Source organism: Lissotriton helveticus, chromosome 12, assembly GCF_964261635.1.
Source record: "Lissotriton helveticus chromosome 12, aLisHel1.1, whole genome shotgun sequence".
NCBI classification, from domain to species: Eukaryota; Metazoa; Chordata; class Amphibia; order Caudata; family Salamandridae; genus Lissotriton; species Lissotriton helveticus.
This window is the reverse complement of record NC_136073.1, coordinates 1,562,092-1,584,212: the sequence shown is the minus strand read 5'-3', so window position 1 is coordinate 1,584,212 and position 22,121 is coordinate 1,562,092. Positions and strand designations below refer to the sequence as shown.

At 47.4% G+C, this 22,121-nt stretch overlaps 1 protein-coding gene across 1 annotated transcript in view; it reads right to left on the bottom strand.

Moving 5' to 3' along the window:
* Positions 1-22,121, bottom strand: part of LOC144798275 (uncharacterized) — an 82,018-nt gene that overhangs the window by 15,765 nt on the left and 44,132 nt on the right. The window contains exon 3 of the mRNA XM_078669048.1: positions 8,078-8,291. Within this exon, the coding sequence (XP_078525174.1) occupies positions 8,078-8,291 (214 nt within the window). The remainder of the gene's footprint in view (positions 1-8,077; positions 8,292-22,121) is intronic.

The window sequence follows — 22,121 nt, the reverse complement described above, 5'->3', positions numbered from 1 at the left end:
ACCCACCTAGTCGGGTTCGCCCGAGAACAGTAACTTTGTGACTACTAGCCTCCATAGACTTTTTCCCGCCTTACGCGTGAGAGTTCCCACTCTGCACACGACGTCCACAGGCCTCCTGCAACTAATCTAAGTGTTTAGCATTGTAGGACTAGCGTTTCTAAAGTCCATGAGAATAGTTACTTACCTGCTAGTAGTTCGCATTCCACTTTTGTAATATATGGTTTTTCGTGCCCCTAGGGCATTTGTGTAAATTGTGCGACTTAAAGTATTTTCTTAAGAGTTTTGTTATGTGCTTAGCTCCCTGACTCATAAAGAGTTCAGGGTAGTCTTGTTATAAATAAATATCTGTTTATTTTCATAACAACTTGTGTGGTGTCCTTTCACTTGGTGCTCAAGGGGTAATGTGATGGTAAAACAGCTGGCTTAACACGCCCTCTAGAGTCTTAGCCTTAGACTGCTCGTATCCATGCTACTAGGATAGCTGGTCTATAAGGTTGACTTACAACCAATCATCAATAAGGGTTGTTTGGACTGATACAGAGTGCTCACTAGAATAGTGAACATTATATATCAGGCCAACTTCTCACATCCATGTCATTATGTTAGTCCAAACTACAGCCAATCAGGCGCAAGCACCCCTCTAGAACCTTCTCCTCAGAGGCTCAGGCCCTCAGATTTTCTACCGCACGTCGTGTGAAGGGAGTCTCCCTGAGCTCTGCTCAGTTTTCAACTTCTTTCTGGTTTTCTTCAGTTTTTCTGAGATGTCTTCAAGTAAGAAGTCTTTGTTTCGTCCATGTTCTTCTTGTGGGAAGTTGAAACTTTATTCAGAGGACCCTCACAAGAAGTGTATTTACTGCCTCTATCCAGAGCATGAGGTAGGAAAATGTAAAATCTGCAAGACATTTTCAACCAAAACCCTTAAGGACAGGGAGGGACGTCTTCTCCTGTGGTTGCAGAGGTTGAAGGATAAGGATTCACCTCTCTCTGATGCAGAAAGCCTTGCGTCCGGTGTGTCCAGAGCTGCTTTAAAGCGCAGCAGTGTTCAGGAGTTGCCATCTCCTTTTCTGAAGAAGAAAAAGCTTCCTCTCATTAAGGTTCCTTTTGTGTCTCCACCTCCTACTGCATCGCCTGCGCCCTTGAGATCTGACTCTCCAGCGCCCTCAGCTCCTTCTGCGCATGTTTCTTCTAAAAAACATGCTAAATCGTCGACGGGCTCGTCGACGGTCGTTCCGTCAACGAAATCTGCCGTCTCCAGTGCATTGACGATGACAGTGATGACGACTTGTGCTAGCTGATAGTCGACGGCGTCTGCATCAACGTCTTCTACGTCGACGATGGTCTGTGTCAGTTTTAAGTCAGTCTCGTCGACGATTCCCATCTCCTCGTCGACGTCAAAGAAAAAGATCTCGTCGACGTCGAAATCCCCGTCGACGCTTGCTGTGAAAAGACCCTCCTCGTCGACGGCAGCTCCGTCGACGACAGCTCCAGCGACGACAGCTCCAGCGACGACAGCGCCGTCAACGGCGGCTTCGTCGGCGGCTGTGGTCTTGCAGTCGACGGCTTCGTCGACGGTTCCGTCGACGGTGAATGTTCCGTCGACGTTGTCATCGCCGTCGACGTCTACCTTTGCATCTTTGCCTTTGGTGCCACTTTCTTCATGAGCTTCTGGGCTTCCAATGGTTGACCCACTGCACCAGCGACGACAAGTGCCTCTGGAACAGCTCTCACTTCCGAGTCACCCTCAGCCTCCATCACCTCTTTTTGCCACCAGTTCGGAGCAGGATTCAAGTTCCGTGAGGAGGCCAATAACAGATTCCGACAAGCTCGAAGTCCTTCGGAGCTAGTCATAAGATGTCAAGATTACGAGGATGAGCAGGATCATTCCTATTTCCAAGAAGGGGAACCTTCTGTTCAGGTTCCAACAGCACAAATACCTCTTTCCCTCATTTCAAATCTCCAATATATATTGGAGGATTACAATAGACGTTTTCCACCGTCTCATCAGGGGTCGCCTCAACCTACAGTGCCTGTAACTTCAGTGGCTCCTCCTACTCCTTCACTGCCGAAGCCTGCAGTATCTTCTGCCCCATCAACCTCCATTCAAGTCCATGCAACTGTTTATGAGGATGATGACGTTCGCACTAACGGAGAGGACGGTGAGGTTGCTGATGATGATGGGGACATGGCGGATTGGGACGACTATCAGGTCCAGACACCGTCTCCGCCTCCTTCGGTACCAGGGTATTCCCCTCCTGTGGACATAGCTAGTTTTCATCAGCTTATGGAACGAGCGACGCAGCGCTTTAAGCTTCTTATGGTCACGAAGGACAAGGACTGTTTTCTTTATGACTTCAAGAATCAGCCCTTCAAACAGGTTCGGGCAGTGCCCATTATTGACTTTATTTGGAATGAAGGTGTCAATTTGATGCAAATGCCCAATACGATTCCAGCTCTTCTTCCTTGTTTGGAAAAGAAGTATAGAGCGCCCCAGGGTTCACCTGCTTGCTTGGTAGCGCAGCCTAAGCCTGATTCCGTGATCACCTAGGCCACGCAGCAGTGGTCCAGGAATCAGTCTTCCCCTATTACTGCTCCTCCGGACCGTGAAGGACGTCGGCTTGACGCCATTGGCCGTAAGTTTTCCACTATGGCTTCTACCACCATGAGGGCTGCAAATTCTCTGGCCATTCTGGGGCGCTACGACCGCCAGATGTGGTCTGATATGTCTTCTTTCATCTACCTTATTCCTGAGCCCTCTAGAGCTGAGGCCCTACAAATTCTTCAGGAGGGAGAGAGGGCGTCCTCTGAAATTATCGATTGCTCAGTCGACATTGCATGTACTGGTTTTCGACAGCTTGCGGGAGCAGCCATATTACGTCGTCAGGGCTGGCTTCGTTCCACCTCCTTTCGCCAGGAAGTTCAGTCGAAAATCCTCGACATGCCCTATGACGGCGAATCGCTTTTTGGTCAGCATGTGGAAGATGCGCTGCAAACTAAAGATGGACACCGAGACGGCCCGTTCTCTCGGCACGAAACAATTTCGCAAGCCGCCTTTTCGTGGTGCTCGCGGACGCGGCACCCCCTCATCTTCCTTTCGCGGTGGATCCACCCAGTATCATTCCTACGGCCAAGGAAATCAAAGATATTCCTCCCAGTCCCAGCAGTCCTATCGGCAGCAGTCTTCAAAATCTTACAGAGGGAAACCATCCTACAGGGGTTCCGCTTCTAAGAAGCAATGACTTTCCTTCCCCGCTCAAAGTTGGAGGTCGAATCTCCCTGTTCTACACCAAATAGTCTTCAATCACCTTGGACCGTTGGGTGCTTGACATTATATCAAAAGGCCATGCCTTAGAGTTTGTCAAGTTCCCTCCAAACACACCTCGAACTGGTCCATCCCCGGCTCACCTCAAGGAGCTTTTTCAGCAGATTCGGCTCATGATTCAGAAGGGTGCCATCGAAGTGGTTCCCAAGTCTCAGAAGGGGATGGGATTTTATTCCCGGTTCTTCCTCGTCCTCAAAAAGTCCGGCGACTGGCGTCCAATCCTCAATCTGCGAGCCCTGAACAAGTATCTGAAGTGTCAATCCTTCCGCATGCTCACGCTTCTCGGAAGTTCTCCGCTTTCTCCTGAAAGATGACTTCATGACCACCATCGTTCTTCAGGACGCGTATTTCCATGTGCCGATACTCCAAGACATCGGAAGTACTTGCGCTTCCTAGTAGGGCACAGAGACTTTCAGTTCAAGGTTCTGCCTTTCGGCCTTCGCTCCGCCCCTCGCGTCTTCACGAAGGTCCTGGCTTCGGTGGTGGCGTACCTACTTTTGAAGGGAGTTCAAATCCTTCCCTACCTGGACGACTGTCATCAAGTCGCAATCCCGCCATCAGGCGTCCTTGTACACTCGATTCTGTCAGGATCTATTCCGCTCTATCGGTCTCTCCATCAACACCGAGAAGTCTCAGGTCGAGCCGGCTCTTTGCAGGACCTTTCTGGGCACCACTCTGAATACTTCACTGGCGAAAGCGTTCGTGTCTCACGAGCGTCAGCTACGGAAACTACGCATTGTGGCTCTCCTCCGCTCAAAAGGGTCCGTTTCAGTTCGTGTATTGAAATCCTTTCTTGAGATGGCGTCCTCCTGCATCTCCCTGATCCCAAATTGCAGGCTCAAGAGTCGTCCCATTCAGGAGGAATTGAACATGCAGTGGCGTCAGGTCACCGGCTCTTTCAGCGATCTAGTCCAAGTGAGCTCAGCCGTCAAACATCGCTGCCGGTACTTCCTTCCTCACCATCGCTCCGGAACTCGTCCTTACCACAGATGCCTCCCTGGAAGGCTGGGGCGCACATCTTCAGGGGCTATCCACAAAGGGCAAGTGGACCCCACCTCAACGTTCCTGGCACATCAACAGGCTGGAGCTAATGGCCATCTTCCTGGCGCTCAAATCCTTCCATCTCCTACTCCAGGGAGAAGCAGTGCTCCTTCAGACCGACAACACCACCAGTATGCACTATGTCAACAAGCAGGGCGGCACCAAGTCACCGCTCCTCTCTCAACTGGCACAGAGTATCTGGGACTGGGCACTTCGTCACCAGATCACCTTGACAGCGGTTCAACTACCAGGCATCTCCAACATCGTGGCGGATTCCCTCAGCAGGTCCGCGTCCTCGACCCACGAGTGGGAGTTGCATCAGCCGACTCTGGACTTCATCTTTCGGCTGTGGGGTCGCCCTTTGCGAGCCCTGTGAACCGGAAATGGCCGTCCTATGCAAGCTGGCTTCTCCATCAAGGGTCATCCGGGAATGCACTTTTGATGGACTGGTGCAATCTATTTGCCTACGCTTTTCCGCTGATTCCGCTGGTTCCTCGAGTGTTGTGGAAAATGCAGAGACAGCCGTGCCACATTCTCCTGATCGCTTCCAGATGGCCTCGACAAGCATGGTTCTCAGAACTGCTGCTTCTCTCACAGTGCGAACCCATCCTCCTTCATCCTCGAGCGGATCTCCTCAGGATGGACGTTGGTCAGATCTGTCATCCGGATCCCTCCTCTCTCAAATTATCAGCCTGGAACCTGAGCACCTTGAATTTGCCCATTTGAACATTTCGCCAGCATGTAGGGATGTTCTCGTCAATGCAAGAGCTCCGTCTACGGTAAAGACTTACAAGCTAAAATGGAAAAGCTTCTGTCACTGGTGTGCAGCTGCCAATATCCATCCCGTCCATTCCACTCCTGCAAGCTTCTGCCGTTCTTTCTACAACTGGCTCAATCAGGACTTTCCCATTCCACTTTGAAAGTTTTCTTGGCGGCAATATCTCGTTTCTGGCAGGATGGGTCTTCCTCTCGCTGCTCTTCCAGAGTCATTCGACAATTTTTCAAAGGACTGTTCAGGACGTTTTCACCCATTCGGCATCCTCCTCCTACCTGGCATCTCAATGTCGTTTTGGCGCAATTGATGAAGGCGCCCTTTGAGCCTATCCACCAAGCGGCTTTAAAATTTTTAACATGGAAGGTGGCTCTTCTTATTGCTTTGACCTCTTCACGTCGCGTGAGTGATATTCACGCCTTCACCATTAAACCTCCTTTCCTTCAATTCAAATCGGACTGTGTTCTGCTTCGCACCAATCCGGTTTTCATTCCTAAGGTGCCAACTGACTTTCACCTCATTGAACCAGTGTTCTTAAAAACTTCCTTCGCAAATCCTCAGACTCCAGCGGAGCAACATTTGCATTCACTGGACGTTAAAAGATACCTTAAATTTTACATCGACAGGACGGTGCCCTTTCGTAGGTCTGATCAACTGATCGTTGCTTACGGACGCATGTGCAAAGGGCGTTCTGTTATCAAGCCAACTATTGCACGTTGGATTTCTTCAGCAATTTCTTTCTGCCATCAGAAAGCTGGCAAGCCTCTTCAATCTTCAGTGAGGGCTCATTCCACCAGAGCGATGTCATCCTCTGCTGCCCTGTTTGCTGGTGTGCCGATTCACCAAATATGTCGAGCAGCTACATGGTCCAGCAGGCACACTTTCACGAGACATTACTGCCTTAAGACGATCAACGAAGCTGATACGGCAGTGGGCCAAGCGGTGCTTCGCAATCTTTTTAAATAAGGGGAGCCTCTGTTCTTCCCTCCGCCTATATGGTTTATATGATTTTGTTATTACCTGCCTGGCAACTTTATGTCATTGCGTGTATTTTCATGCCATTGCACTGCTATTTTTTGGTCCTGCGGCCAGCTTTTACTGCTCACTATTCGATTCAAGCATGTGAATCTATGAAAGACACCCTAATACTGGAGAAGAACAATTGTTACTTGTAAACAGGTGGTTCTCCAGTATTGGTGTCTTTCATAGATTCACATGCGACCCGCCCACCTCCCCTCAGAGGCTCGCCTCTCCTCCTAGACTCTTTTGTCACTTTGGTGCTACGAAAATCTGAGGGCCTGAGCCTCTGAGGAGAAGGTTCTAGAGGGGTGCTTGCGTCTGATTGGCTGTAGTTTGGACTAACATAATGACATGGATAGGTTATAAAGGTGTTTTCTATTTCTCCTATGTATTCCTATGTGTTAATGCTAACCTGGTACTTATAAGTATTTCTGGTTTTGGAATTTGTGCGATATGTTTTTCTATACATATTCTATTGGGATTTTATTGCTATTGTATTTACCGTGGGGCTCCCACTTCGACGACGGGGATTATTCAAGCATGTGAATCTATGAAAGACACCAATACTGGAGAACCACCTGTTTACAGGTAAGTAACAATTGTTCTTAGCCACATTACCCAACCAATTGAATTGACTGCATTTTTTGAAAATCCACAATGAGAAATTGTAAGAAACTTTGCAAATACTTGATGTTGGGTGTGGAGTAATTTATGACAGTGCCAGAAGTAGGTAAATTAGGAAAACAAAACAGTCTGTAGCTTTTTCACAACCCAATAAGACGAAAGCTGCCTCCGAATCTGAAATTGTCTGATTTTTCCAGGTGCGCTATACTAAAACTAAACAAATACTAGTTTGTAAACTGTAGGGTCGGTCTACACAAAGCTGCTGCACAGAAGGGAGTGCACACATTTTATATGCACCACACTGTTTACGTGTCGGGTAGAAATGATGTGCAGGTGAGTCAAATTAAGTTAAAGACTATTACTACTTCTAATACTTTCCGTCAGCGGAAACCTTAAGTGTGGAAGGTTATTCTCTACAGTCTGAATACCACATGATGTACAATACCATGTGTTGCAAACAGGAATTGTTACTTAACTGCAACACTCAGTTTGCAGTTTACCGTTTTGGACATGCAAGACTCCTGCCTCGCCACGGACCAGATTACTGCACAATTGGTGAACGCACAGCCCTGTATGATGCAAACCGAAGATTATAAGCAAGTCAAAGTTTCCTTAGATAATGTTTTCCAATAGCAATGCTTGTCACTTTGCTGGTACTAAACGGAAAGCAGGGGTCATTTTGTGCTGCCCCCTCCCTCTTGGTATGGGATTATTTTTCAGGTGGCATTTCCTGGTTGACTGATGAACTGAGTGCTGAGCTTTGGCCAACCATTCCTTACAAAGAACGTAGGTGCTATTCTAGCTGTCCTTCTCCCTCTTCTGAAAGTCCCCCATGATCTCCTCCTCCCCATGATTGTATGACACTCATTGTAGCCTCGCTGGTGGTACCACAGCTCTAATCCGTCCCCTTCGCTGGCACATCTACCAGCTCTACCAGGATTTCCTCCCACGTCATGACCTCCATCTCAGGCTGTTTTGTGAACCATCCCACGCAAAGAGATCCAGGCTCAAGGTGGACATTGATGGCAATCACTCAAGCACTCCAAGCCTTCACTTGTAGGCCCTGTGCCCTCCTCTCTCAACCTTCCCTGGTTTCTATACTCACCTTGTGGCGCCGCGGCCAGGGCGACTGACGCTGGAATCTGGGGACCACGGTTCGATCCCCGGCTCCGGCGGCAGGTTTGCCCAGCACCATGTGACTCTGGGCAATAGCTTGCTTAATCTTCCCGACGGCCCCCAGCGCCTAGAGACCCTTACGGGTGATTGTGCGCTTTACAAATGTGGACTTTACTTTACTTTACCTTCCCACAGAGAAGAGCCCAGCCAGTATCGGAATGAGGCGGAGATGCTCCTGCTCGAGGGACATGGCCAAGGCCAGCATGTTGACACTGTAGATGATGAACTGCTCCACAGAGCTGGTGATGTAGCACTGGTGGAGGAGAACACTGCGTGAGCTCATGTCCAGTGGATCCACGGTGGAAGAACAGAGGCGGGACAGGCCACTCCAGATGACACCTGATGGAGGGGAAAAGAGAAAGCAGAGTGAGTCACTGTGGACCACTGAGGCGGGTATCAGAATGAACATTAGCTCAGTGAATCTTAGTTGAATACGGATGCTAAGAAACCTTTAGGCCTGTTGGAAGATCTGCCAACAGTCCTCGACTGAGAGCCTTTAGCCCTGAAGGAAAAGGAGCCTGGGCATCCCCTGATCATCACTTTCACAACCTTCACATACCACACAAAACTAAAAAATAACAAAAGCATATGGGCAGTTGGATTTAGAGACACCATTTGAGTAGGTCCCAGCAGATTGAAAAGGAATATAGAATCCGGTTTTGTTTGTGAACTCTGCATCCCACCAACACCAAGGTGCTTCACTAGGATCTTACGGCCTTCCTGCTTTAAGCGACACTCACTGCTTGGAGGAAGTCTTACAATCACTATTCTAATGATTCAGTCCTTCAGTGTGTGGATTGTGTCGCTGCCAAACTTGTACCTTGGACGAGATGCATGGACCTTACAGACATGGGTAGCACAGAAAGCTATCTTGACCCCTCCTGTCTTTGCCAACACTTGACCCAGCAAGCCTCCTGTCCCATACCTGTGTGTGAGATGTCCAGCCGATGAGGGTTACCTTGGTGTAGATGGATGGGAAGTCCAACTACCAACTGGCAGTAGATGTATTGGATGTCCATTAGCAGCATGTGTGTGGGAATTCCAGCTGTCTTTTAGTACCGAGGAGCAGATGCATGTCTGGTGCTAACTGGTAGCTAGGAGCAGATGCATGGGATGTCCAGCTGTAGCTGGTACCTAGAAGCAGATTCATGGAATGTTTAGCTTCTGACTGGTCCCTTCAGAAAAGATTCATTGTGCTATCGACGTCACAGACACAGCCTCTTGAGGCATCAACAAGAGCAGCCATCTCAGACACCAGGTCCAGCAGCATCTACTCTACCTCCTCAATCTCCCATTCAATGGGGAACACCTCACTGGACCACAGGTTGATGGTATGTGGAGAAGTGTGGCTCAGGGGTTAGAGGCAGCAGACCCGGAAGCTGAGATCGGTCCTGGACCAGGGTTCAATTCCCCGCCTCGGCGGGGTCTTGGGCTAAAAATTCCACGGACTCGATAATTCTCGCCCCGGTGCCTCCTCGACTCACGGGTTCACACTCTGCGACTCTGGGCAATAGCTTGCTTAATCTCCACAACGGCCCCTTGCGGCGGGATGCCTGACTTTCACCTTGTGGATACCCTGCTATCTCACAGGGGAATACCAGGAAGGGTTCCCTAAGCAAGCGCTGGGAAACCCACTGCGGGTAGCTGTGCGCTATATAAGCTCAACTACATTTACATTTACATGCTGAGAAAAATTCAAGAAGGACTCTGAAATGGCACAATCTATGAGTGCCTCCAAGGCTCCAGCCTCTTGAGACCTAGGGATGGGGCCAAGTCCACTGCTCCGATCAGCCACAGTCAAGATGGCAGAAGTCCGTACACCAGCGGGTGGGAAGGAGTTACATCAGCGGTATCTACAGTGGTAGCAACAACAAGGGCAGGGTTAGAGGCAGCTCTATAAAGGGGACTGCGCCTCCAAGCTCTGATTTGCACCGCCTTCTCCAATCGCACATCGCCTATTGTGGGGAGATTACAAGATTTTATTTCCCTCTGGGAGGAAATCAAATCAGACAGGGGCAGGGCCCGACTGACCGTAACGGGCACCGGGCGTTTCCCTGGTGGGCTGCCAGGGTGGGGGTCGTTTTTGTTACAAGAACATTTTTGCATTTTGCTCTGCCATCCCCCCCATCCCATCCGGGGAAGGGGGGTGGGGGTCAGCCGAGCTCTTCGCCAAGGCCGGTTTTGGTTCCCAGTCCGGCCCTATCCAAGTGCGTTTAGCAGTGTTTCGTTGTAGGAAGCTGGCTCTGCATTTACTATACCAAAGTAAGGTATAGTGTGCACAGAGTTGCATGAGCCCCAGTGGTATAGCAGAAGCTAAATTAGGTAAGTACTAACAGCTATCTTTTTGGTAGTGTGGGCGAGCAGTTAGGCTTATCCAGAAGGTGTGTTTAACATTTATTGTATTCACTCACTCAAGACTGATAGCACACACTGAGAGACTGAATCAAGACCAATTAGGTAAGTATAAAAAAGGTATGTTATGTTTTATTTTTAGAACCAAGCATGACTTGTCACAGGTACGTAAAAAATACTCTCAAATGCAAGACCTTACAAGGAAGTAAAGTTGTGGTTGAATTTGCAATCGTTACAGGTTTGTATTAGCTTTCAAAACAGCTAGAATTACACAGTAATTACTTTTAGAATACTTTTAGATTACTTTTGGATTACATCGATTTCTTGGAGTGGTATGCCTAGATACCACACCGGGGATCTCACAATACACAGTAAGTAAGAATTTTTAGGATTTGCAGTATAGTTACTTTTTCTCCATACAAAACATCAACTCAACACAGAATATTTTAGGAAGAAAAGTACATACCATTGGTTCCTATGAGAGAAAAAAATGGTTATCGGTTTCTAAGATAAGTAAATGTCTTACTAGTGGGAGTTTTGGGGGGGTAGGACCAAGGTTTCCCAATGTCTAGATGGACACTTAAATTGCACCACCAGCGTCAATGGGGCAGCTGGGTGCAGAGTGCAGGGGCCCAATGTGAGCCAATGGGGCTAAGTGGGCCTTTGGTTAGGGACTGCTGACGAGCAGGCCACTCGGGTGTGGGAGCAAAGCTCCTGGGGTTAAGGTCAGGACTGCAGGGGCCAACAATCAACATAGGAGCTGCACCACCAGCGTCATTGAGGCGGCCTGGTTCAGTGTGCCAAGAAGACATTGGGGACCGTGTGGGTACCAATGGAGACCTCCGGTTCGGCACAGAGGCTGCAGGGAGGCTTCCTGAAGGCGATCACTGGCTGGAGAGGTAAATTGGAGTTCGAGGCATGTGAGCTGTATATCACATGCTTTGCATAAGCCTGCCATCTAGTGTTGGGTCCGGATGTTTGCACTTTGGTTTTCTTCAAAGAAGTCTTTTACAGTCACACACTAGATGACTCCTCCTTTCGGTGATAGTGCGCATAGGCATCAACCCAAGTGTTAGACTGTTTTTTTCCACCATCGGGTTCTGATGTGAATTGCGGCGCTCCTGATCGAAACCGTTTCTCGGTTTTTCCTTCGTACGCAATGTACTGTCCTCAATGGTATTGTTTCTCGACCGTGTTTCCTATTCTCTGCGTATTGTTTCGACTCTCGGTCTTCGATCGGAAGATTTGTGGAGGTCCGTTGGGCCTACCTGCGTCGGGTCCGCTAGCAGTCGATGGAACGGATTCCATTTAAATTCAGTCCTGGGTTTTTGCACACCGACTTGCACGAAGTGTGCAACCTGTGTCTATCCCCGGAACACGACAAACAGGACTGCAACACTTTTCGATCTAAGAAGACGCTCTGTGTCCGTCGGGCTCGAAGTCACGAAATGCATCAGCAAAGCGGCTCTGCAACGGATATCTTCGGAGAAGACTCCGAACGTGAAGAATCCCACCACAAGATGCTGATGCAGAAGAGGAACACATTTCTGTGTCCAAAGCCGACACCAACACGGAAGACCAAGTAACACCAGGTCAATGTACAGTGAGTACTGATACTCCCTTCCCCTATCACTTACTGAAGAAAAAATCTCCAGTCTTTCCTCTGGCTTCAGGGCAAGGTCGGCACAGAGAAAAAGCTTTGAATGCCCCGCCCGCTGCCTGGTATTTAAACATAAACCAAAGCCTTCTTGCTCGGGATCGAGTCGACCCCATTCGGGCACCAAACCGAAACCTTCGTCATCGAAATCCAAACATGGTGTAGTGAGCATCCGTTTGTTACTGAAAAATAAACCTTTGGAGCCAAAACCTTTGATGCCGCAACATCTGGTGCCATAAGGAAAAACACCTCCTCATCCATCTAAAGAGCCTGATTTTGACGTTCTGCCTACTAACTGGGATCCGAAACAAAAGGAACTGGTTATTAATCCAGGTACTGGGCATATTCATGCAAAATTACTAGACAAAAAGAATCCAGATTTACAAGAGGACTACCACATTCCTCTAAAATGCAATAGATGTGGGAACTAACCCTTCTCCTCCTATTACACCTCCTTCACCCATTGACCCAAATGTAATCATTACACCTACAAATTCCTCACAACCAGTCGCCTGATCCACAAGATGAAGGGGATGGGGATGAAGATAGACCACAGGACATTGTTCCTGATCCCTGGGAGGACTATAATACAGATCCCAACACTGATACCGATCTGTTACTATGCGCCTCCAGACCCTCCCCACCTGATGATCACATAGTTTATATAGAGCTACTCAATAGGGCTGCTCAGTACCATGGGGTAGACCTACATAGGGAGTCCCTTTATTTTTTGATAATCAATTGTATTCATTTTTGAAAAAAGAAAATTTACAAAAGAAAGAGACATTAACATAGCAGCACAGAAAGGAGGCCCTTAATGAGGATTTTCTCCTTGAGACCTTGAGTTCCTCTCAAAGAGCAACACAAACACTGCCCATGCACAAAGGAATGCTTAAGCACGCAGAGGAGATTTTTAAAGACTCTGTGCGTGCAAGGATTGTTACAACCAAAATAGATAAGAAATACAAGCCAGCGCCTACTGACCCCGCCTACATCAAGGGTCAAGTCCCATTAGACTCCCTGGTAGTCTCTAACGCTCGCAAAAGAGCAAATCTTCAAACCACAGGAGATGCCCCTCCTCCTGATAAGGAGTCTACACGAATAGATGCCTATGGCAAGAGAGTAGCGGCGCAAGCAGCCAATCACTGGCGAATTGCGAACACACAAACTCGTATAGCTCGCCATGACAGAGCTCATTATGATGAGCTAGAAAAGTTAATTCAGTTTTTACCTGATAAACATAAAACTAAAGCTACTGATCTAATTCAAGCGGGGAAATTAATTTCCAATACATCAATTAGTTGCTCTATAGACGCAGCTGACACCACAGCTCGTGCAGTCAACACTAGTGTTTTACTACGCAGACACGCTGGGCTCAGAATTTCTGGGTTTAAACCCGAGGTCCGAGCCTCTATTCTAAATCAGCCTTTTGATAAGGGGCACCTCTTCGGTCCCACAGTAAACACTTCTTTAGAAAAGATGAAGAAGGATACAGAGGTTGCTAAATCCATGGGGGCTTTGCAACTCCCTTCCAATGGGGGCTCCTTTCGTCGCTCCTTTTACGGGGGGCTCCAAGAACACATCATCAGAAAATCCCTCCTCATCTTACAAAGGCAATAATCAATCGCCCACGTCAAGAGGTTACTTTAGAGGAGGATTTAGAGGGAATAAAAGCAAGGGAAGAGGTAGAGGCAACTAAACACGCAGTTCCCCTGCAAACAGTGACTTCCTTCCTCTACCCCCGATCATTCCACTCCTGTCGGAGGACGTCTCTCCCAATTTCTACCCATCTGTAATACATTCACCTCAGACGAATGTATGACGTTACAACGCATACATTCTCAACGCTGTATTTTACATCACGTTCATTATAACGCAAGTCGTTACAACAACTTGTGCTGGAGGGCGCTGGACTTAGGAATAGTATGATTTATTATTCCAACTCCAGCCTAGGTAACAGTAGGGAAGGTGTTGGAATAGTAAATCATACTATTCCTTAGCTTAGAGCATAAACCAGCAAAAAGTCGTTGTAATGACTTGCGTTGTAATGCCCGCGATGTAAACATACCGCAGTGTAACAACCGCGTTGTAAAGATCGTTCTCCCCTAAGACAGATGGGTTCTACAGATTATCTAATATTGTTATTGTCTGGAACTTACTGACACTCCCCCAAACATTCCTCCAAGATCACACAGAATGGGAAACATCCTTAACAACACATTTTTTATAACGACTTACCTGAACAACGAATCCTGAACCACGACTTTCCTTAACCAAGAGTCTCTCCCCTCCCCTCCTTCTGACCTGACATGAACTTCGCCCCCTTCATCCTGCCAGCTAGGCTGCCAAGACATTTCCCATGAATCATTCCATCACTGGCATCGGGGAGTAAGCTGTGCATGAATTGTAATTACAATATCTTAAAATGGCCATAATATGTATTGAGACGATTTTGTGGTTTTGAAAGTGCATTTTATGTGTTTAGCTGATTACATTTTGCACTTTTTAAAAAATAAAAGGATTAAGAGGAATCGCCAGGTCACATCAAACTTGAGATATGCCATTAGTTTTTAAAAAACAGTGAAAAATTGTGTGATGAGTGGATAGTCCAGGATTTTAAAAAGTTATTAAATCATGTGATTGATGCAGAATACGTAATTGATGCAGGATTTGTTTTTGTTGATGCAGGATACGTTTTAACACGTTCTTACAGGCAGATTTCACATTCTTATGTTTTTTCTCATTCATCCATGAAAAATTGCACGTCCTTCCCGGAAGATTATCATCAGCTACATAAATCTCATTAGATATTCTCAGTTGGTCATTTTGCTTAACAAATAGAAGTATTGTTATTACAATAGTGCCATCTATTGGCCAGGCACGAGGTGGGTTTTTTCGTGGTTTAGGAACTCGTAAAAAATTTAGTTGTTTGCAATTGATCGTTGTTTAGGGGATTCGTGGTTTAGGCAGTAGTTGTTTAATCATGTATTCCACACAATATCACAACAACATTTGAACCTTCTCAAACAAAAAGTTCTCTCTCTATTGGAAAAAGTATTTATGGATCCAGTCCCATTACAATATCAAGGGGCTGGTGTATACTCCCTGTACTTCCTAATTCCCCAAAAAGACGTCTCTCTCAGGCCTATACTAGACCTCCGAGATCTAAATCTATATATCCAATCAGATCACTTTCACATGGTGACACTCCAACAAGTGCTCCTGCTCCTTCAGCAAGGTGACTTTCTGTCCACTTTAGAGTTAAAGGAGCCTATTTCCATATTCCAATACACCCCGCTCATTGCAAGTACCTCACGTTTGTTGTAGCGGGACAAAATTACCAATTCAAAGTGCTCCCATTCTGAGTCACCATTGCTCCGGGAGTTTTCACCAAATGCTTGGTAGTTGCAGCTCATCTACGAAGACAACTCATTCCAGTCTTCCCATACTTAGACAATTGGTTCATAAAAGCCAGCTCATAAGCAAAATGTCTACAACACATTTAAAAAACAGTGCAGCTGCTCCACGATCTTGGATTCACAGTAAATCTGTCCAAGTCCCATCTCCAACCCTCCAAACGTACTCGGGTATTCATGCAGTTACTGGGAAGGATAGGGTCTTGCCTCTTAATAGTCCCCTATGCAAGACTTCAAATGCGTCAGTGGAATAAGTCTCAGGGTCAGGTGTCAGATCTAGTGTTGGTGGACGGCCGCACTCATCGCTCTCTGCAGTGGTTGAATCCACAAAACCTTTCCAAAGGGCGGCCCTTCATTGGCCGGGTTCCACAGACAGTGCTGACAGCAGACATATCACTCACTGGTTGGGGAGTGCATCTCCAAACTCACACAGTTCACGGAATGTGGAGTCTGCAGCAAAAAATCACATAATTCATCTAGAGCTTCTAGCAGTATTTCTAGTACTCAAAACCTTTCAAGTTCAACTTGTAGGAAAAGCTGTCCTGATACGTACAGACAACATGACAGCCATGTATTATATACAGAAAAGTGGGGGGGGGGGGGCAAACTCTCCAGCTGTCACAACTTGCACAGACCATCTGGAAGTGGGCCATACATCACAAAATATATCTTCTCGCAGAACACCTACCAGGAGTAGACAATCAGATTGCGGACCAGCTCAGAAGGCAAAGACAGTAGATTCACAAATGGGAACTCCACCCTCAAGTTCTCCTCCTGTTCTTTCAGATGTGGGGCTTCCCAGACATAGATTTGTTCGCCACACACTGAAACGCAAAATGCCCAAGCTTCGCCTCCAGGTATATACACCAGTTGTCCTAGGGTAATGCACTATGGATGAACTGGTCAGGTATATTTGCCTAAGCTTTTCCACCTCTCCCACTCATTCCACTAGTGGTTTGGAAGCTCAGGCAAACGTCCCTCACACTAATCCTAGTAGCTCCCACATGGGCCCATCAATCTTGGTTCACCACCCTGGTGGAGCTCTCAGTAGTTCCTCATAAAAAAGCTACATCTCACATTCAATCTCCTCACACAGAGCCGTGGAGAGATAAGACACCCAGATTCCCGTCATCTCAACTTCGCGATCTGGCACCTAAAGTCATAGTTTGGCTACTTCAATCTTCCCCCACACTGCATGAACATTATTATAGAGGCTAGAGTTCCTACTTCAAGGGATTGCTGTGCAGCAAAATGGAAGCGGTTTGTTATTTATTGTAATAAGAACCAGATCAACCCACTTGATGCTTCAATTCAAAACATAATTTGATATGTACTGCATTTACAACGTTCATATTTAGCGTACATATCCATACGCTTACATCTTGCTGCAATATCTACATACCTTCAAAATAGACAACATCTGTCTCTTTTAAGAGTGCCTGTTATTAAGGCATTTATGGAAGGGCTCAAAAGAGTTATTCCCCCAAGACTTCCACCTGCTCCTGTATGGAATCTTAATATTGTTTTCACCAAACCAATGGGTCCACCCTTTGAGCCACTGCATAGATGTGAAATGCAATTTCTCACTTGGAAAGTTGCTTTCCTCTTTGCTATTACATCACTGAGAAAAGTGGGTGAGCTTCAGGCACTAAACGTAGAAGAACCATTTTTACAAGTACACCAAAACAAAGTGGTTTTTCGGACTAATCCTACATTTCTACCCAAAGTAATTTCTGCCTTCCATATCAACCTATCTGTTGAGTTGCCTGTGTTCTTCCCTCAACCAGATTATGTGGCAGAACGTGCTCTACACACCTTAGATGTTAGAAGAGCATTACTCTATTATATAGAAAGGACAAATCCTTTCTGTAAGACTAAACAACTCTTTGTTGCTTTTGCTCCACCTCACAAAGGCAATACCATTTCCAAATCAGGTATTGCACGGTGGATAGTCAAATCTATTCAGACATGCTAAGCAAAAGCAAAAAGAAACTTAACAATTTCCCCTAGAGCGCATTCCACTCGCAAACTAGGGGCTTCTATGGATTTCGAGGGAAACATCTCTATAGCTGACATCTGCAAAGTTGCAACATGGTCTACACCGCACACATTCACAAAACATTATTGTGTAGATGTGTTAGGAAGATAACAAGCTAATGTGGCCAGGCAGTACTTAAAACACTTTTTCAAACTACTGCAACAGCTACATGTTGGCCACCGCTTTGGGAGATCACTGCTGTATAGTCTATGCAAAACATGTGATCTACAGCTCACATGCCTCAAACGGAAAATGCTACTTACCCAGTATGCATCTGTTCTTGGCATGTAGAGCTGTAGATTCACATGAGCCCACCCGCCTCTCCGGGTACCTATACCTGTTGCAGTAACGTCTTACTTAGATACATACACATGGACATCTTTATTCTACTACTATTACTAACCCCATTCTCACCCTCTGCGGTAAAACAATCTAACAATGGAGTCGATGCCCATGCGTACTATCATCGAAAGGAGGAGTCACCTACCTCGTGACTGGAAAATATTTCTTCGAAGAAAAACAAAGTGCAAACATCCGGACCCAACACTACATGGCAGGAGTGTGCAAAGCATGTGAATCTACAGCTCTACATGCCAAGAGCAGATCTATACTGGGTAAGTAGCATTTTCCTTCTTGGGGAATGCCTGGACACAGTCAGTTGGGCCACCCAAAGCCATGGGGTGTCATTTGCAGGGGTGTCTTTTGGTGTCAGGTCTTCTTACCAATTCTGGTTGCGGTTGGGGGGACCCTTCAGGTTTAGGTTGCAGCTTGAGGAAGGTTGGGGATCACCAGATCCCAGGTCAGGATCGCTGGGAAGATCTACTTGTGGTGTTGGGCCACTCGAACTTGGGCCATGGGTGTCGGGTGAAGAGTGGTGCAGAACCGCAGAGCCATCTTGGTCCGGGTTAGGAGTCTTGGCTGAGCAAATCCGGTGCTCACTGGAGACAGTGTGTAAAGTGAATGCAGGGCAGGTCCTCCGGCCTCTGGAGGCTGCTGGACATGGCAGGTTCTTCACTGTAGGCAGGTCGGAGTAGGGACAGGCATGTAGGACTGGGGCCAAAGCAGTAGGTATCTTCTTCTTCCTGGGTCAGCACAGCTCTTCGATCCTTCTTCTTTCTTCCACGAATCTGAGGAGGGAAGGTTCAGGGTTGCCCCTAAATACTAAATTTAGGGGCATTACAGGGGTGTGCAGGTCAGGACCAATGGGCCCCTTCCCTGGGGTGAGTACACCCCCTATTATGCCACCCTTCAGTGGGAGTGGGACATGAGCCTCTTCCTGATTGGCTGGGTCCCCTCATCTCCAAGATTGAGGGGACTGAGATGTGTGCTTCACCTCGCCTCCCCCACCTGAGGGATGGGGTTGGCAAAGGTGGGCACACCTCTCCTCCTAGCTCGGTTTTCCTGCCGATTATCCTGCCCATATTGGGGGTCAGAACCGGTGGGAGATAGTTGCTAGGGGCAGCAAAAGGCAGAGACAGTGTTCAAAGGCAGCAGTCCTTTGAAGTGTCCCCTTTCATGGACCCAAACCATCCTGGGGAATGCGGCATGACACCTCTGTCCAAGATGGGCTTTGTTTCTGGACCCAGAGAGCTTAGGATCTCTACTCAGGGGCCCAGAAACCTGTCTGGTGTTGGCAAATGGCGGGCACCCATGCAGGAACCACACCAAAGCGGGTCACTTTTCAGTGGGCATCTCTAAGATGCCCTCTGAGTGTATTTTACATTAAATACCCCCGCTGGCATCAGTGTGGGTTTAATGTGTTAAGATGGTTGCTACCAAACTTCCCAGGTTTTGGTAAAGCCATTATGGAGCTGTGGAGTTCGTAATGACCAATTCCCAGACCATATACTCTTTATGGCTTTACTACACTTACAATGTAGACACTGTAGGAGAACAGGGCTCAAGCCACTGTACCCTCATCTGGGGCTAGTGCACCCTGCTGGAGGAGTGACTTACCTAGGCCCCAGGCAGTGGGTTGTAGGCATGGCACACAGGGATGTCACTTCACTTTTCTCTGCGTCAAAACATGCAGCATACACTGGCAGGGTGTGGTTGTTACAGGGCCTCTAAGGGTGGCACAATAGATGCTGCAGCCCTTAGAGGCCTTAGCTGGTCACATTGCCCTTGGTACACAGTAACTACTTTTTCTTTACTTATGGATTACTTTGAGTACTGGGGTGGTATGCCTAGATACCACACTTTAGGATGTCTACGTAGAAGGTAAGTACTACTTTTTATACTGTGCAATCGAGTTCACTTTTCCCAATACATTAATAGTTCCAGCCATTCGGGAATCATATCAGGGCTGGTCGATTTTCAGGGGGCATCTCTAGGATGCCCTCTGAGGGCATTTTACAATAAATCCAACACTGGCTTCAGTGTGGGTTTAATGTGCTTAGACGTTTGCTACCAAACTTCCCAGTTTTTAGTAAAGCCATTATGGAGCTGTGGAGTTCGTAATGACCAACTCCCAGACCAATATACTCTTTATGGCAGCACTGCACTTACAGTGTCTAAGAATGGGCTTAGACACTCTGGGGGTACAGGGCCCCTGCTTCTGTTCCCTCACCTTAGGTCTAGTGCACCCTGCTAGAGGGGTGGGTTACCTAGGCCTTGGGCAGTGGATTGCAGTGGACAGTGGCACACAGGGATGTAAGCCATGTCGGCTCTTCACTTTTCTTTGCACTAAAACACGCAGCCTGCAGTGGCAGTTTGTGTTAAGGTGGAGGGCCTCTAAGGGTGGCCCAATAGGTGCTGCAGCCCTTAGAGCCTTCTCTGGTCACACTGCCCTTTGTACCCATGGTACCTTTTACAGGGGGGCCTACCTGTGGACAGGGATGGGCCAATTGTGGATACAATGGTACAGTTTTGGGAGAGAACATAGGCCCTGTGAACCTGATTGGCAGGGACCAGGGCACATCAAGTCAGGTTGCATCAGATGTGAGGCAAAAGGTGCGGGGTAGCCATACGCAAAAGGGGTGCTTTCCTACATCTGGGATTTAGAATAATGTCTCAATTGTCACAAGTGGAGGGTCACTGAGAGGATCTAGTGTTGGTTAAGGCCAGCACTCATCACTCTGCAGTGGTAGAACAGAAGCAACCTGTTGCAGCTCAGGCCTTTCTGAAACCCTGCCCTGCATGTGACCATTACCATAGACACCTCTCTCGCAGGTTGAGGGGATGCATGTCACCAATATGACTATCCAGGAAGTGCGCCCACAGCACGGGCACCACATCAACTGCCTCGAGTTGCTCCAGGTTTGTACAACACGTGTTCGGCAGAATGCATCTACAAGTCCACGAGTAGGAACACCACCTGCAAGTTCAACACAGCTACTTCTGAACTTCGGGCACCCTACAGATAGACCTGTTTGCCATTCACAAGAATGCTAAATGTTTACACACATTGTCCGTAGTCAAAGCATTAGGGATGAATTGGTCAGGAATCTCTCCCATTCACTCAATACATGGTAAGGAAGATGAGGGAAACATACTTCACACTCATCCAGCTGCCTCCACCTGGGCCACACAGCCTTGGTGCTTGATGCTTTTCAAGATGTCCATTGGCCCCCATGAGAAGCTCCCAATCGGGATTGACCTTTTCAGGCAGAGCCAAGGCAAGATCAGATACCACGCAGCTCAACCCATCGATCTGATACCTGAGGTCTTAGAGTTTGGCTGCCTTCATCTCCCACAGGAATGCTTGACTATCCAATGCGAAGCAGGCAGGCCTACCACACAGGCTTTCTATTCCGCAAAGCGGAAAGCGTTTGACCACTATTGCAGTTATAAGCACCTGGACCCTCTAAAACACATCCTTCAGGACATCATTTGCTACTCCTTGCCTCTGCAGATTTCAGGCCTTGCCTGCACGTCCATACTGTTATACCTAGCCTAAATTACGGCCTACATGCAAAACAGGGAACATTCTCTTCCAGGAGATACTCATTAATAGTCATAAGCACTGAATGCGCCGAGACCCAGGAGCACATACTAAATACATAAATATGTTTAAAAACTTAACAGTATGAAATACCCTCAAACATATATACATATATATATATATATATATATGTCCACGGCTTCCTTTCCAATTAGAAAAAGGATGAGGGGACGCGGCAGGGCTTCACGGGATTCTTCTGTCGGTGTATACATGCAGCCTTTAAGACATCCATGCTCCCATCATGCCCCACAGGTACTTTTTTGTCAAGAATTGTTATCTAGAAGTTTTTTCTTGGCTTCATTCGACGTCTTTATCTGCTGGCTGGACTATTTGGTAAAACAGTTTTTGGCAGAAATGCCAGCATTATTAAACAACTATCATTTGTGCGAAAAAAATATTGCAAAATCTGACCCAAATTCGGTCTGTATTGTGAGTTTGCCATCTTCCCACAAGCCAGACAAGTGTTATTACTGTCAGCAATTTTCCAATTAATCAGCGTGACAGAGGATTAAGCTGCATGCCTTGCAGGAGAGAGGAAAGGTGAGATCCACAAGTAGCCATGGAAGCACCCATCAACCTTTCAAGGAGCCCTACTCTCATAAAAGAACTAAGCTAAGGGGCAGAAAAGATAAAAGGAAGCTTCGATCTGCTTCGCCGTTGACAGAAAGGAGGTCAGCGTCACGACAAATACCGGTCTGCTTCCTATCGGCGTCCAGATCGACATTGGAAAGGCCTCTGCAACATGCGGCGACGTCGAAGGAGA